Source organism: Hibiscus syriacus, unplaced genomic scaffold, assembly GCF_006381635.1.
Source record: "Hibiscus syriacus cultivar Baekdansim isolate YM2019G1 unplaced genomic scaffold, ASM638163v2 tig00020138_pilon, whole genome shotgun sequence".
In the NCBI taxonomy this organism is placed as follows: Eukaryota; Viridiplantae; Streptophyta; class Magnoliopsida; order Malvales; family Malvaceae; genus Hibiscus; species Hibiscus syriacus.
Genome location: NW_024062483.1, coordinates 606,414 through 622,279, shown reverse-complemented (window position 1 = coordinate 622,279; position 15,866 = coordinate 606,414). Strand labels below are relative to the sequence as shown.

Sequence of the window (15,866 nt, the reverse complement as noted above, 5' to 3'; positions counted from 1 at the left end):
ATTAATAAGTCCTCAGGCTATTTAGAGTTTACGAAATTGGCACAAAACTTTCAATTTGGTCACCAAATTCAAATTATTTAAGGTTAAAATCCTCAAATTTTAGGATTTTTGATTTGGGGTTATTTCAGGGTGTTACATCAGTAGCTAAGGTTGATTGAGAGGACTCTATCAAAATATCAACTTTAGTAAATCTTCTTAAAGCTAGGCCGATGTTTCTAACAAATTGAAGGTAAGAAACATGTGCAGCCGCTAGAGCGTACCTCGAATCAATAGCTTGCTTTATGAATCTACTTCTTTCTTTACATAGACGCAAGGCTTTATTTTTATCAGCTTTTGAGCTTTCGCAACCCATTTTTTGCCCCGACTAAAATGACCTTTGGAAAATAGAAATAGGTTTGGGCTGGAGATAGAGATACGTACAGAGTGAGAGTGTTGAATTTGTAATTTTGTATATAAATGTGGTTGATTTGTTTACTCGTCTCTCCATCATCATTCTCCGTGCAAAGGTTTGCATCTTACACAGCTAACACGTATCTTTTTAACAACTTCGCAACTTACCTAACAACCTTAAAAACCTACCTAACGTCCTCATCTTCAACACCACCACTAAAGGAGTGATATTTGTTTACCTCGTCCTTGGATACAAAAGTATGAAACTAATGTCCCGAATGATCAAAATGAAATGATAAAATCTCCGAACGTCGAGACTTACATAAACAAATATAGATCATTAGCTCCAAAGATATACAAATGTTTTTATATCCAGAAAATAACCAACTCATTCGTGGAGAAACTAGGTGGCGGTTTTTGCAGTGTCTACAAAGGAAAGTTCAAAGATGACTGAGTGAGTAAAATCAAATAGATAGATAATATGAGAGACCAAACACATTTAATTTTTAAATCGGTGATCAAAATCCATCATGTCAAAAATAAAAGGGACTATTTGTACAGTTTATCCCGTTAAAAAATGAAAAAAAGGACGTGTATAATGTATGAAGAAAGAAAATGATAAATAAATAAAATTGATTTTTCTTTTCTAAGAGAAGTTCTGATTTTATAATCCCCCTTTATCACCTCTCCAATTTAGCAATTTCACTTCGTCGAATCCCTTTCAAGATATTAAATTTCAAGGTAATTTTCTTTTAACCTTTCAAATTACTTTTATTCACTAAATTTTTTTCTTCCTTTCGTTCGATCTTTTCTTTTTCTGGGATTAACTTCGTGTTTTTTCTTTCAGAATTTAAATTAATCTATTTTTTCCGAAAATGATTTTACTTTGCCTTCTCAGTTTTAGTGTTAACTGTTTTTTGGGTTGAATACTTGAATTATATGCATCGAAATGTTTTTGAACTGAATGCACTGTGGAAAATGGGACTTGGTAACTTCATTTCTCATAATAATCCAAAACTTAGGGGTTTTATATGAATATTTGGTTAGTAAGTTCACATTTTGGAATTCGGAAGCATTTTTTAACTATTAATTCGGATCTCTACGTTCAATTTTGAGCTCTTTTTATTTGTTGCATTTGCAGGATGCATTGGGGCATGATTTCATAAACTGAACCATTGTCGACCTCGATTATAATTAATTTTTTTCCTGTGTGCAATTGACTTTTGCGTTGTAAAACTTTGAATTAGGGTTTTAGATGGTACGTGAGTTTCAGATGTGTTTGTTATTTTGTGTAAGCCAAACAATCAAAACCAAATGTCTAGCTATTTTGGTTGGTTTCGATTTTGTAGAATTAGAATAACAAGCAAATTGTAAGTAGAAGGAGAAAGAGAGGGAAATAAATTATCTTTTGGAACATATTTGAGATAATTTTTATGGGTAATAAATTGGGAAGGAGAAAGCAAGTGGTGGATGAGAGGTATACACGCCCCCAAGGGTTATATGTTCATAAAGATGTGGATGCCAAGAAGCTGAGAAAGATGATACTTGATTCAAAGCTCGCTCCATGTTATCCTGGCAATGAAGAGTGCTGTTATGATCTCGAAGAATGCCCAATTTGCTTTTTGGTTTGTATTTATTCTGTTTTGTATCTTCTTATGTTAAAACTCTCTTCTTGTTTACTGATTCTTTGTTAAACATTACATTAGTCATCTTTTAAATTTAGTTGTGGTTGAATGTAATACCTTTTGATTACCTCAATATGATTTCCCCCCATTTTATTTTAGTATTACCTGAGTCTCAACAGATCGAGATGTTGCATGAAAAGTATATGCACAGGTAAAATATCTGAATTTTCCAACTAATATTTATTGATATTGCTAGTTGCATGAAATTTTGACGGATTTTATTTGCACCAGAGTGTTTTCTACAAATGACGAATCCAAATTCAAGCCATCCTACCCAGTATCCTTCCCATTGATGAAATTGACTGTAGAGCTTTTCAATTTGATTAGTTTCTATGTACGTTTATTCCAATGTTTGTATTCCTTGACATTTTGAGGTGCCCCTTCTGCAAAACCTCAAACTATGCTGTTGAGTACCAAGGTGAGAAAACAAAGGAGGAAAAAGGGATCGAGCAAATTGTAAGTTCACAGTCTCTTTCCAAAACAATGGAGGTTTTAAATCCTATGATTTTCACTAGATAAAAAATGAATTATATATCCTTTTCTTCTATTTAAAATTTGCAGGAAGAGCAACGAGTTATAGAGGCAAAAATTAGAATGAGGCAGCAGGAACTTCAGGATGATGAAGAGAGAATGCAGAAAAGACAAGAATTGAGTTCTTCAAGCACCAATTTTGTACTGGGGGAATTTCAATACAATTCAGTTGAAGGTATCAATATATTGTGATATTTTATCTTATATATTGACTCTTCATTTGCTTTGACATTGTTCTATCTTCAATGTATCCCATACTTTCCCTTTGTTATTTGCAGCTCGATCCTCTGAGGAGGAAATGGTTTCTTCACAAGAATTGCAGGTTGCCTCAATGACTCAACAACCACCACATACCAGGACAAACAGGTAGGCAGTGCTTATTTATCTTTTCATCCTCTATATTATTTACAGTTCATATTAATATCTTATGAGAAAAATTAGTGCATACACTTGGTTGCTAGTTCATGTCCGTGTTAATTTTTCTATTCAAATCTTGGAACTCATGTCATAATATTGGTCTTAGTATTTTCATTTCTAGTTGGTTTATGATTGATTTGTTCAGAAGAGTTTCTCACAGATGGTCCTCCATCCACAGCTGTGACTGATATTTTTTCTCTAGTTCAAGATGGATGGTAAAGGGACTGAATCTGATGGGTTTAATGTGAAAGTGGATTTGAAAATGAATTTTTGTTGGAAGTTGTTTTGTAATGACTGTTGGTAGTTGCCAGATCAGCATCAAAGTTAGTTCTTAAATGTCTGATGACAAATGTTTCACCATTCACAACTGTTTTCAAGATCAAATTATTTCATTAGATGCATAGCACACAAGGAGAGATTGAGAGTTTGGATGAATATTTAAAGGGTTGAGGGTTACACTCATTGGGGATAGAATGAGTGAAACAGATTAAATGTGGTTTCAACATGTAAGGATAGACCTACAATTTCTTTAATAAGAGCATGTGAGTTAATGAAAGATATTTCGTTATCGGAAGTTCAAAGAAGATATAGATGAAAACTAGAAAGAAGCCTTAAATTTACGAAAGTTACCGAGGGTCTATCATAATTACATGCATATATATGTTTATTTTTGTTGTGCCTTTTCCTTTTGGGGCAAAAACTGCTTATCAATCTTAGATGGTTGGCACAAATAGTTCATCCAAGGATCTGAGCCTGGTGCAGAATAGATGCAGTCCTTGGCTGGTTACAGATCTACCAAAATAACTACAGTACAGAGCCATGGACCTCAATTTCTTTTCGTTTTGGATGAGAATGAATGGAGACTGGTCTGCTGATGCATGAAAGACTTCCTTAAGTGTAGGAAAAATATGCCAACCATTTGTAGTTTGTTAATTACAATCTTGTTTTCTGTGGAAGAGTTATGCCAAAGAGAGGATATAGTGTTGGGTGCATTTCATTGTGGTGAACTTTCTATTTTATATGTTTTTGAATGGAATGGTTGAGACATATATTTTCTTTTCCACTACACAAGTACTCAAGGTTGTACACTGTTGATCTTATGTTCAGAAATGATCAGATTGAATTCTGCTTCACTATCTAGTATCAAATGATTAAATTGCAGGGATGATGAGTTTGACATAGATCTTGAGGAAGTAATGGTCATGAAAGCAATTTGGCTGTCAATTCAGGTATGAAACTGATTGTAGAATTTGAGAATTTCGCATCTGTAAGAAAACTCTTACTGTCAATTATAACAAAGTGTGGTCAATTTTGGTATTATTTTTCGTTGAAAACTTCCTTTAACTGTTCAAGTATGTTACTTGGACTTGAGTGTGTGCATCTGATATGAGTATGTGCTGGACACGAGTATGGTAAGGTTTTCTATCTTTTTCCATGTATTTGGAGGATCCTTGAGGTCATATCCACATATTTCGTGTTTGACAGTAGTGTCATATGCGAATACTTAAATAAAAATGAAGAGTCGGATCAACATATTATTCAAGAGGCTTTTCCATATTTTCATCTTCTTGTTTATGTAGTCTACTAAACTTTACCTAATATATTTCATATAAACTTTAATTGATTTTATTTTCTTAAATTCGGTCCATATGACTGTTGATATCTTGATTGATAAAGGATAACAGAAGACATAGAAATTCTAACAATGGAGATGCTGCTGCTGCTTCAGTACAATATGTATCCAGAGATTGCTATATTCCACCAGCGATGGCCACAGTGGCCAGTTCATCATCATCATCGTCTCCTTCTGGTGGTTTTACTTGTGCAATAGCTGCCCTTGGTGAGTGTCAGCCGATGGGCGGGGCATTTTCTCTCGACCAGAAAGGAAATGTGCCAGCATTCAATATGTTTCACGGAAGCAGCAGGTTTTGTAATAGGTTGGACCAAGTTGCTGAGAACTGTCCTGCAGAGAGTCCGGTTGACGGGCCAGCTGATAATCATTTGACACCTACAAGAGATGAGGGGGAATGGGGAGTTGATCATGGATCAGAGGTGGCTGAAGCGGGTACTAGCTATGCAAGCTCTGATGTTACAGATGATGTTGGTGATATTTCTACAATATCACAACAAGATGTAATAAGGGGTAGCTTTCCTAATGTTTTAGGACACATTGTTCCTGAAAGTTATGAGGAGCAGATGATGCTGGCTATGTCTGTATCTCTGTCGGAAGCTAAAGCCATGAAAAGTGGCTCGGGTGTTCCATGGAAATAGTTTTATGGCCAAGCTATCATTGGTCATCTTTCTCAAACAGATGATGCTGGCGGTGGCAGTTACGAGCCGAGTTTGGAGCTGTGACATAATGCACGAGTAGTTCCAATGCAACTGGTTTAAAAGGTCAAGGTAGTAACGATCCCTTTTGCTTCCTCACACTACTATAATTCCATATATAGATATTTGAAAAGGTAACATGTTTTTCTACCATATCTTAAGATGCGTGCCTTTGCTGGATCGAGTTTCATTTGTTGGCTTGTCCATACCCCCAAAACAAAACCATATTATGTTCCTTTATGTAGCATTAGTTACCTTCCATTGCATGTCTCAAATGAAAACAAGCTTCATTTGGTTACTTGAACCTCGTGTTTAGTCTAGTTGGCTTAGGCTGCCATCCTTTAGATGTGGTAACCCTTCTATTTTCATATTACAGCTTCTTTTGTACACGCACAAAAGGAAAAAGATTGGTTTCCAAGTATTATCTTGTATGTAGTCTCCATTTGGTCAAACAATATTTACACCTGCTTGTGTGCGAGCCGAGTAAATAATTGAGCCGGAATGTGGCTGGAAATTTGCAAGACATAAATAAACTTAGAAACTTTGGAGTATATGTTTGGATATGTTTAAGTTAAATGTTTAGATAGAGTCTTGGCAATTAAAGGTGTAAAGAGATGGTGAATTACATAGAGTAGAGGCCATACATTTTTTTTTTGAAAGGAAATGGGCCTCGTTAAAAAACTTCCAAGACCTATAAGGGGAAAAGAGTGTCCTATGACCTTGTATTACCAAAATAAGAATTATTGGATGCAACAGACGTGATAATCTTGAGACAAACCGAGTTAAAATACAAGGCATTTTCCGAACAGAGAGCCCACTTAGCCAAAGTATGTTACAGTATTACAAACTCAAAGAACAAAATACACTTTCTAATTTAAACTATCATCCAAAATCCTACGAGCTTCTCAAAGATGATAACCCAATGTGGATAGGTCCTCCTTCGGTCAAGACATCTTGTTGACTATAAGCGTTAAGTTCGATTCAAAGACTACATGTTTCCACCGATACTCATCAAAGAAAGTGAGGAGAGGCTATACTTGAGTATTATGATCGAGTGTTTATGAAATGATGTGGAAGAGAATAGAACCTTCTTTGTTGAGGGATGAGAAATATGTTAGTGTCATATGGTTTAATTATTTCGCTAGCAACTAAGAAGTGTAGTTTATACAATGAAATAATTAAACCATGTGACACTAACATATTTCTCCTCCCTCAACAAAGACGGTTATATTCTCTTCCACATCATTTCATAAACACTCGATTATAATACTCAAGTATAGCCTCTACTCACTTTCTTTGATGAGTGAGTATCGGTGGAAACATGTAGTCTTCGAATCGGACTTAACGCTTGTAGTTAACAAGATGTCTCGACCGAAGAAAGACCTATCCACATTGGGTTATCATATTTGGGAAGCTCGTAGGATTTTGGATGATAATTTAAAGAGAAAATAACTTCAGTGACCGAAAATGCCTTATAATATATGATTTTAACCAAATTTTTTTGGATTTGCGAAAATGACCAACAAATTTGCAACGCAAACCAATTTCGCAACACAGGTTCCAAAATCGCAACAATAATATGTAAATCGCAACATAGAAGTCAAATTCGCAAAGCTAATTATCGATATAGGTAAACAGTACTATCGTAATGCAATTTTCGCAACTCGATTCTTCAAAATCACAATACGAATTTCATTTTTGCAACACCAATTATTTATATCGGTAATTAGCGTTGCGAAATTCGAGTTGCGAATTTGGAGAATTCACGTTGCGATTTACATATTATCGTTGCGATTTACCTATTCGCGTTGTGAATTTGGAAAATCGCAACGCGAATTTTGTTTTTGCAACGCGTATTTTGTTTTCGCAACGCTAATTACCTACATCGGTAATTGGTGTTGCGAAATTCGAGTTGCGAATTTGGAGAATTCGCGTTGTGATTTACATATTATCGTTGCGATTTACCTATTCGCGTTGTGAATTACATATTATCGTTGCGATTTAACTATTCGCATTGCGAATTTGACTTTCGCGTTGCGAATTTGGAAAATCGCAACGTGAATTTCGTTTTTGCAACGCGATTCTCCAAAATCGCAACGGGAATTTCGTTTTCGCAACGCTTATTATCTATATCGGTAATTGGTGTTGCGAAATTCGAGTTGCGAATTTGGAGAATTCGCGTTGCGATTTACATATTATCGTTGCGATTTACCTATTCGCGTTGCGAATTTGAAAAATCGCAACTCGAATTTCGTTTTCGCAATACTAATTACCTATATCGGTAATTAGCGTTGCGAAATTCGAGTTACAAATTTGGAGAATTTGCGTTGTGATTTACATATTATCATTGCGATTTACCTATTCGCGTTGCGAATTACATATTATCGTTGCGATTTAACTATTTGTGTTGCGATTTTGGAACTTGTGTTGCAAAATTGTTGGTCATTTTCACAAATCCAAAAAAATTGGTTAAAATAATAGATTATAAGTCATTTTCGGTCACTAAAGTTATTTTCTCTAATTTAAATTAGAAAGTGTATTTTGTTAATTCATACACTAGATACTACAGTTGGATTTGAAAGGAGAACTTATTTTCCCCCTCATTTGCTCGGCAAAGTAGAAAGTCACCTTGCTGCCCAGAAAAGCAGCAAGCATCAAACAACGAAAAGCATTCCAGAAACAGTGTTGATCGAAACAAGTTTCAGCATATGTGAATAACAGTCATCAGATTTCAGCATCTGAACAAGATGAGCAGAAATCAAAAATAAATCCAATGTTGTTGAAATCAAAATGCAATATATACTCATCAAAGTAAATCAGAACTGATAATATTCCTATGTTATCATTTTTCATATAAAAGATGGAACACGTATATTTCCAAGTTTTCTTGCTTTCTTTGTTCTTCGTTCACTGTGTCTTCACCATAGAGACGTTCATGAATGGAACCGGACGGGTCTCCATCGTCTTATTTATTGTCATCACTGGTAAGGTAACGCTGAATATAATATTTAACAACATGACAAACATAATTCTGAGGTGGAATTTGCCACTTTTTCAAGGTTGTAATGGATGGAACATTAAATCTAATTTTGATTTATTTTCGATCATATATTCATGTTGTGTTCGTAATTGGTGTCAGTTATTTTCAAATTTGTATTATATTTTATACAGTTTGTTATAGTTATGTTCCAATTTCTTTCCTATTTTTGCATCTTCTTTTCATACTAATTGAATTTATAAAAAAAAGTTTTCTATTATATTATCACGTTTTATTGTTGAAAGTGTTATAAATTTTAGGGTAAACTATGCTAATAGTCCCCTTTGTTTTCGGTCTGACCGACTTTGGTCACCGATTTTTTAATTAAGTGTGCTTGGTCTTTTTTGTTGTCGATCCGTCTTATTTAAGTCCCTCGGTTGTTACCTTCCGTTAACCCAATAACGGAAGTCTGATTTGGCATTTAAAAAATAAAAAATAAATCAGAAAAAAAAAACTCGTGTAAAACTCACACATCTCCTTCTTCTTCTTGTGGGTGTTCATGTCTGTGTTCAACAAGAATTCAAACTTGAGCACCGTGTTTATTGCTTAATTCTTCCATCGCTCAAACTAGTCAATCTCACCAATGATATCCTATGTGGGCTACTACTTACATATGCAGAGGCCACACAAAGTATTTCTTTTTCCCATGTAGCAAGCAAAGAAACAGAGGATAAATAATTAACAGTTCACTAAACTCACCAAGAGGATTGAATCCCCTTCATCTAAACATAATGAAACTGGTAACTAAAGCCTCTTTAAAAACTCAATTGGCATAATCCAACAAGAAGTCAAATTTGAGCATGGCTTATTAAGATAATGCCTCCTTCACTCAAACTAGCCAATCATACTCATCCAATATGGACTACCACTTACATATGCAAAGTAAATGAACACAAAGTATTTCACATGTAGCTAGTGAAGAAACAGAGGAGAGACCGTTAATAGTTCACTTAACTCGATAAGAGGATTGAACTCCTCTCCATTGACACACAAAAGCTCTGTTTATCAACTGCTCTTCTTCGAGCTCAAAGGCACGAAAGCCGAACCGGGCATGTGGTTAACATACTAGACCATGGTTTATCAACAGTTGCTTTCCAGAAAAGGGTTTCGAGTTCTAAAGCCGAAAGGGTACCCTTTTTGCTGTGTTTCTTCAAGTAATTCCTTTCGAAACTCTTGGCTTTCGCTTCGAATTCTTGGAAAGTGTAGTGCTCCCCAATTTGCCACACGGGTTTCTGAACAGACCGGTGCTTCCTGGGGCAAAACCCGATCTGCTGCTGTCGGGTAGTGAATGTGGGTGTTGGCTTCGAATCTGGGCTCGCATTAGCCGCTGCACGAGCCAGGGGCGGATGACAAAGCCCTGGTAGGGGTAAAGTGGATCCATTATTTTGGAAAAATGATTAAATTTAATCTACTGTGTTAAGAAAAAAATAATGAAAAATTTATATACCCGTTATTTAAAAAAATTAAAATTTTAAACTTTAATTCTTAAATTTTTTTAATCCATCACTGTCACGAGCCAATAGTGAACGGTTGAGATTCCCAATTGCTGTCTTCTTAGGAGCAATTGGCACCGGGGGTATGATTTTGCATATTCCATACTGGGAAGCCTCCTTTTCGATCTTGGAAATGTATGCAATCGGACCTTGAAACTCTGCTAGAGTAGGCCTATACTCTGGAGTTAAAGGCATGGATTTCAGCCATGGAAACAATTCCGGACTTTGCTCTAACGAGTGAGCCATGAGAAAGGAAGAGCGGCAAATCTCTGTGTGGCTAAGGTTTGGGAAATCATTGAAAGAAGTTCATATCATGAAAGCTCACTAGAAAAACAAGTACAAAACAAAAAGGAGTTTCAGATTCTTTCTAAGCTCACTAAAAAATTCGTGTAAAACTCGTGTGTAAATATCGTGCGACTTTATTACTGATTTCAAGTATGTAGAAGAAGAAGAAATAGTGTGAAGAAGAAGAAGAAGAAGAGTTGACCTGGAGGAGGAGGAGGAGAAGAAGAAGAGTTGACGTGAATTTTTTAAAAATAAATTTTGATTGTCAAGTATCACTTCTCTTAAGGGTTAAAGGAACGGTCCGACTTAAACCTAATGAATCGATAATGTTAGAGATTAAATGTATTTAATTAAAAAATAGTGATTAAAATTGGTCAAACAAAAAATAAAAGGAATTATTGAAATAGTTTACCCTAAATTTTATTAAATTTTATATTATCAATTATTACTAATTCAATTAAGAGACATAAATGCTCTTATTTTATTAAATTTTATGTTTTTTTATTCTAAATTTGTATTAACATTGAATATCGTCACTCATCATTCATCTTCCCTCCTCTCTCTTTTTCCAAGTCCCAGGTAAAAAAAGAGTACTATTTGCATAACCTTTTTAAGAGGAGATTTGTAATATTTCTTAAAAAAATCAAAATATTATTAATTTATGTAATTTGTAAATAACAGAGACACTTAAGCGGAGCCATGAACTTATTCCAAATGGCAATAGTAGTGTTATTGAGGCAAAATATTTACCGGTCCCATGTTTCTTGCAGCATAAAATGGAAAACTGCTACTTTAATAACTGTTTCATATGATGCCTTAAATTCAGACAAACACAACCCTCGAATCCAAGTGATTTCATTCACAATCCTTCTTAGTTGTTTCTTTTCCATTGAAATTCCTACGAAAGTTTTGTTTTTTATTTGGGTTATTGAAAGTGAGTGAAAAGCAAGGATCTTTACTGCAAGTTGGTACCTTTTAAGATGTTTTCAGAATTCAATTTCATGGAGGTTTCAATAATGCATCATATTGGGTTGGTTTTCATGGTGCTTTGGCTACTCTCTTGCTTCAATCTTTGCAATGCCGCTGCTTATTTTGCGTCTCTCTTTTATATCTACTCGGTAATTTATTCATCTAATTCTTTGAAGAAGAAAAAAAATCCTTTTGTGCTTTTCACATATCAATTTTGATTTTTTATTGTTTATTTATTCATTGATGGGTTCATTTCTTTGTTGATTAAAGGTTCATGAAAGGTATGTAATGAGATTGACGAAGAGGTTGGAGCATGATGAAAGAAAACATTCCTGTAGGAGAAGGGTAATTCTCAATTTCTCTTCCTTTTAATTTTCTATATTTTGATGGGGATTTTGTTTCTTTATATTGGCTCAAATGATTAATTTATTGTCTTTTGGATATTGAGAAAAGGTTTATATATTTTCTGGAGAAGACGATGAGAGGAAATCTCATTTGCAACTTTATGTTTCTTTAATTCTCTTTTAGATGTATATGGTGTTAGGCCCAAGTTTTGGATTCTTGATTTTGATATTGTAATGTCTGTCCCTTTAATGCTTTGTTGATCTTATCTTTGAGTTTAGGTGCTCTTGGAATCGGAGTCGGTTCATTGGTTAAACCATGCTTCCGAAAAGATATGGCCGATTTGTATGGAACAGATTGCATCACAAAAGATTCTGCTTCCGATCATACCCTGGTTCTTGGAAAAGTACAAACCATGGACTGCTGTATGAATTTTGCTTTCTTAGTAATTAACAATCTCAATCATTTGCATGTATTGCTCGTGAATGATACTTGCAATGACTGATGGACGATCGTTTTCCGATCGACTTTGTGAGTTTTTGATTATAATAACTGTTGTACTTGCAGAAGAAAGTTGTTGTTCAGCAGTTATATTTAGGAAGAAATGCACCTTTGATTACAGAGATGAGGGTTCTTCATCAATGGTCGGATGACGACGACTTGGTACGTTCTATAATTTCCAGTTTTCAATTTTTTACGGTGGTGGAAATTACAATGTAAATGCATGCAGGTACTGGAATTGGGATTGAATTTCCTCACAGCAGAAGACATGAGTGCAGTTCTTGCTGTGAAACTGAGGAAAAGATTGGGATTCGGAATGTGGGCAAAGTTGAATATCACACGCATGCATATTGAAGCAAAGGTACTGATAAAACAATGGGAATGTGATGCACAAAGAGTAACATAAACTAACATGGTTTAAGGATTGTAGGACTTCTTTCGGATCTGCACACAAATGTTGCACTTTCACTGCCTTAATATTCAAGATATGGCATTACTTAGTTGTCCAATTTTTGCAAATGTGTATTTCGTGTCTATGGCTCCATTCCTTACCATGTTTTCCGGTCTTGCAGGTTTTGATTGGTATGAAGTTTGTTCGGCAGTGGCCTTTCCTCAGCCGTTTGCGATTATGCTTTGTTGAGCCTCCATATTTCCAGATGACTGTGAAACCTATCTTTACACATGGACTCGATGTTACAGAAGTTCCGGGGATTGACAAATGGCTTGTAATAATCTTTTTCTTTCTGATAAATCTTTATCTTTATTGTTTTCATCTCTTCTTTTTCTCCCAATCTTCTTGTGTAATCCCCCTTTTACTTGTGTAGGATAAGCTTCTCTCACTTGCATTTGAGGAGACACTTGTTGAGGTCAGTCCTTCACTTTGTGCACAGATCATGTTTTCAATTGTTCTCTTGTGCAAACCAATTGCATTTCCAAATGCAATTAGCTTGAAATGTTCGTTTGTTTTGCAGCCAAATATGTTGGTTGTTGACTTTGAGAAGTTTTCCACATCCCAGCCAGGTATTTGTATACAAGTACTTTTACCCTTTTTGCATTGCACTTTGGTTTTTTTACTATAATCCGTTTCCGAGGTCACAACCGGTTTAACAAGTTTGCTTCAGCCGAGCCAAATACGTGTTACTGTTTATGTACTCCAGGAAAATGGTTTTCCGTGCATGAGAAGCAACCTCCAGCTCAGGTCAAGGTAGAAGTTATCGAAGCAGCGGATATGAAACCTTCGGACTTGAATGGTTAGCCGTAAATTTGGTATCTAATTTTTCCCTTTTGTAGTATCTGATTTGATGGTCGATGAATGGAATCAGATGTAAATTTTCAGGATTGGCTGATCCATATGTGAAAGGGCAAGTTGGCTCGTATCGATTCAAGACAAAGACTCGTAAGAAAACTTTGTCTCCAAAATGGCGTGAGGAATTCATGATCCCCATCTTCTCCTGGGACACAGCTAATGTTCTAACACTCGAAGTTCTCGACAAAGACCATTTTGTTGATGATTTCCTTGGGTTTGTCTCCGGACTATATTCTGTTTTCTGGATTTGTTATATTTGCGGGTCTTATGGGATGGACTGATTTAGTTTGTTACGGTTTACAGTAAATGCACGGTGAATATCGGTGATTATCGGGGTGGCCAGAGACATGAAATATGGTTGCCTCTTCAAAATACTAAAATGGGAAGAGTGCACATCGCTATAACAGCGCTTGAAGATAATACTAAGGGAAGTAATGGTGCAGTTGATGTCGAAGCGTTAAACAAGGAAGATACATTAAAATCTTTACCGGCTAAAGCTTCTGATAAAGGTTCATGCTCAAATGAATCTGTGAACCAGCCTGATCATTTTGAGCCTATAAACATTGGAGGACAAAAAGAAACCGGGATATGGGTTCATCGTCCCGGAAGTGAAGTGTTGCAGACTTGGGAACCAAGAAAAGGAAAGGCTAGGAGCATTGAGACAGAGTTTCATGGAGTGTCCAATGATTCTTTGGGCATCAACCTTTCAGCAGGATCCGTATCCCCTAATAGTGGCCACAGCAGTTCCCCTGATGACAAGGAAGTTCTCGAAAAGATATTCCTGGATGACCATCTTCCGGGCCATTCAACCGACAAGGTCTCAAATGAAGGAAGCTTGAGTGCTGCGGAAAGCGGCTCTGAAAGCCCTAGCAAAATCAGATGTATGACAGGTTTTCTAAAACGTGCTGAGAAATCTGCTCGTCGAATCAAATATGCCTTTTCCATTAAAGGAAGAAAATCTCGTGAATCATCTATTGTCAACGAAGACTTTGCAATAGTATCCGAATCCTCCGCTGATGAATACGAGTCATCCCTCGGGGTCAAGGGGTGACCAAAAATCTCCAATATGGTTTCCACTTCTGGTGGAAATGCCGATACTCAGAAGATTGCCATTGTGCCGGTTCCAAGCAACCAAGTTGATCCGGCAATCACTGTAGGTACAAAAGCAATATGATAATGAGGTGAGCTGTTGCATGAAGCTAAGTAATACAGTGACCTAATCCCCTAAAACAAAATTTCCTAAAGCATACTTGGTGTGCAAGAAACAGGTTTAGAAGACACTATTGGGGATAAATCGAAAATGGTTAAAATATTAAAAGAGTCCCTGAATTTTACTGTTTTATTTAAATAAGGCCCTATACTTTTTTTAACACTTGAATAATCTATAATTCTTTGAAGTGTACTTAGTAAGCCCTCATGGAAAGTTGATATACGTGAAAGGATTTATATAGGTATAAATTAAATCATTTTAGCCAGGGCAGGGCTTATTAGAATAGAAGTTAAAAGGTTAACGGCTAATCTGAAGTACAGGGACGTATTAGCATAACTCTAAAATACTTTAGTGGACGTATATCTAGTGTAGTCAGTACCGTATACGGTATATCAATATGTAATATGTATTGGTTTTAAGGTAAAAACGAATGGTATCAATACTCTAATATTATAGTTTTTTTGTTACTTTCTATATGTCCAAATAGGTTGTGTACTAGTTTGTATCGGTGATTCAAAATTTTGATTATTTTAGAGTGCATTTAATTGAATATTTTAGGCTTACTTTCAATGTATTTTCTTTTTTTTTTCTTTTTTTTTTGGATTTCGTAAGTGATACTAAATTATATTCACTTATAATTAAAAAAATTGAACAAATACTACTTTATAGTCACTTATAATTATTAAAAAAATATTTTTATACTTGCATTGAAAACGATTCAATTACTCTCTAAATTCCTATTAGATTTAAAATTTATATAATTAGGAATATTCTCATTAATTTTTTTTATTAAACTGATGTAATTACGGAGTAGTATTTATTCTATCATTTGACACTGAACACTCAATCACTCTTATTGTAGTCATTGGTGCTCGAACTTGGAACCTTTAGAAATAACAGTCATTCCTTTAACTACTGAAAAATTTGGTTCATGCAAACTTCCTCACGCATTGCAAACAAAAAACGACTGTTGACCTTTAACTATGGTCGAGATCGACTCTCCCTGATTCCTTTGATGAGGGTCTAAACGAGAATTTTATTCTTCCTTCGTGATCCAAGTTTGAACACCCTAGTATGCACATGTGGGTGACTTTATATCTAGGTCTTTTAAAAAAAAATCATACTGAAACCTTTTAACCTTAAAAATAAAAGGTTATTGTAAAAATAACTGTCAAAATTATACTTAAAGTTAACATTTGATGCCTAAAGTTTTTTTTTATTAAAAATAGGTGCATAACGTTTTTCCTGTTACACTTTTAGACGTCTATCATTAAAAAAAAGTTAAGTAACACGTGTCACATTTATATATTTTTTAAATTTTTTAAAAATCTAAACGTAACACGTGACACTTAACGATTTTTTACGTTAAACA

At 35.2% G+C, this 15,866-nt stretch overlaps 1 protein-coding gene and 1 pseudogene across 1 annotated transcript; both read left to right on the top strand.

Annotated features, from left to right (window-relative positions):
* The first annotated feature begins 1,064 nt into the window (after positions 1–1,064).
* On the top strand, positions 1,065–5,490 carry LOC120209778 (E3 ubiquitin-protein ligase DA2L-like). Its single transcript, XM_039208694.1, has 9 exons — positions 1,065–1,131; positions 1,532–2,015; positions 2,175–2,226; positions 2,307–2,352; positions 2,450–2,531; positions 2,637–2,781; positions 2,885–2,972; positions 4,186–4,252; positions 4,701–5,490. Exons 2-9 carry the CDS (start codon positions 1,824–1,826, stop codon positions 5,292–5,294), a joined length of 1,266 nt encoding a protein of 421 aa, XP_039064625.1. The 5' UTR covers positions 1,065–1,131; positions 1,532–1,823; the 3' UTR covers positions 5,295–5,490.
* A 5,677-nt stretch (positions 5,491–11,167) lies between these two features.
* Positions 11,168–14,630, top strand: LOC120209762 (annotated as a pseudogene).
* Positions 14,631–15,866: the final 1,236 nt, after the last annotated feature.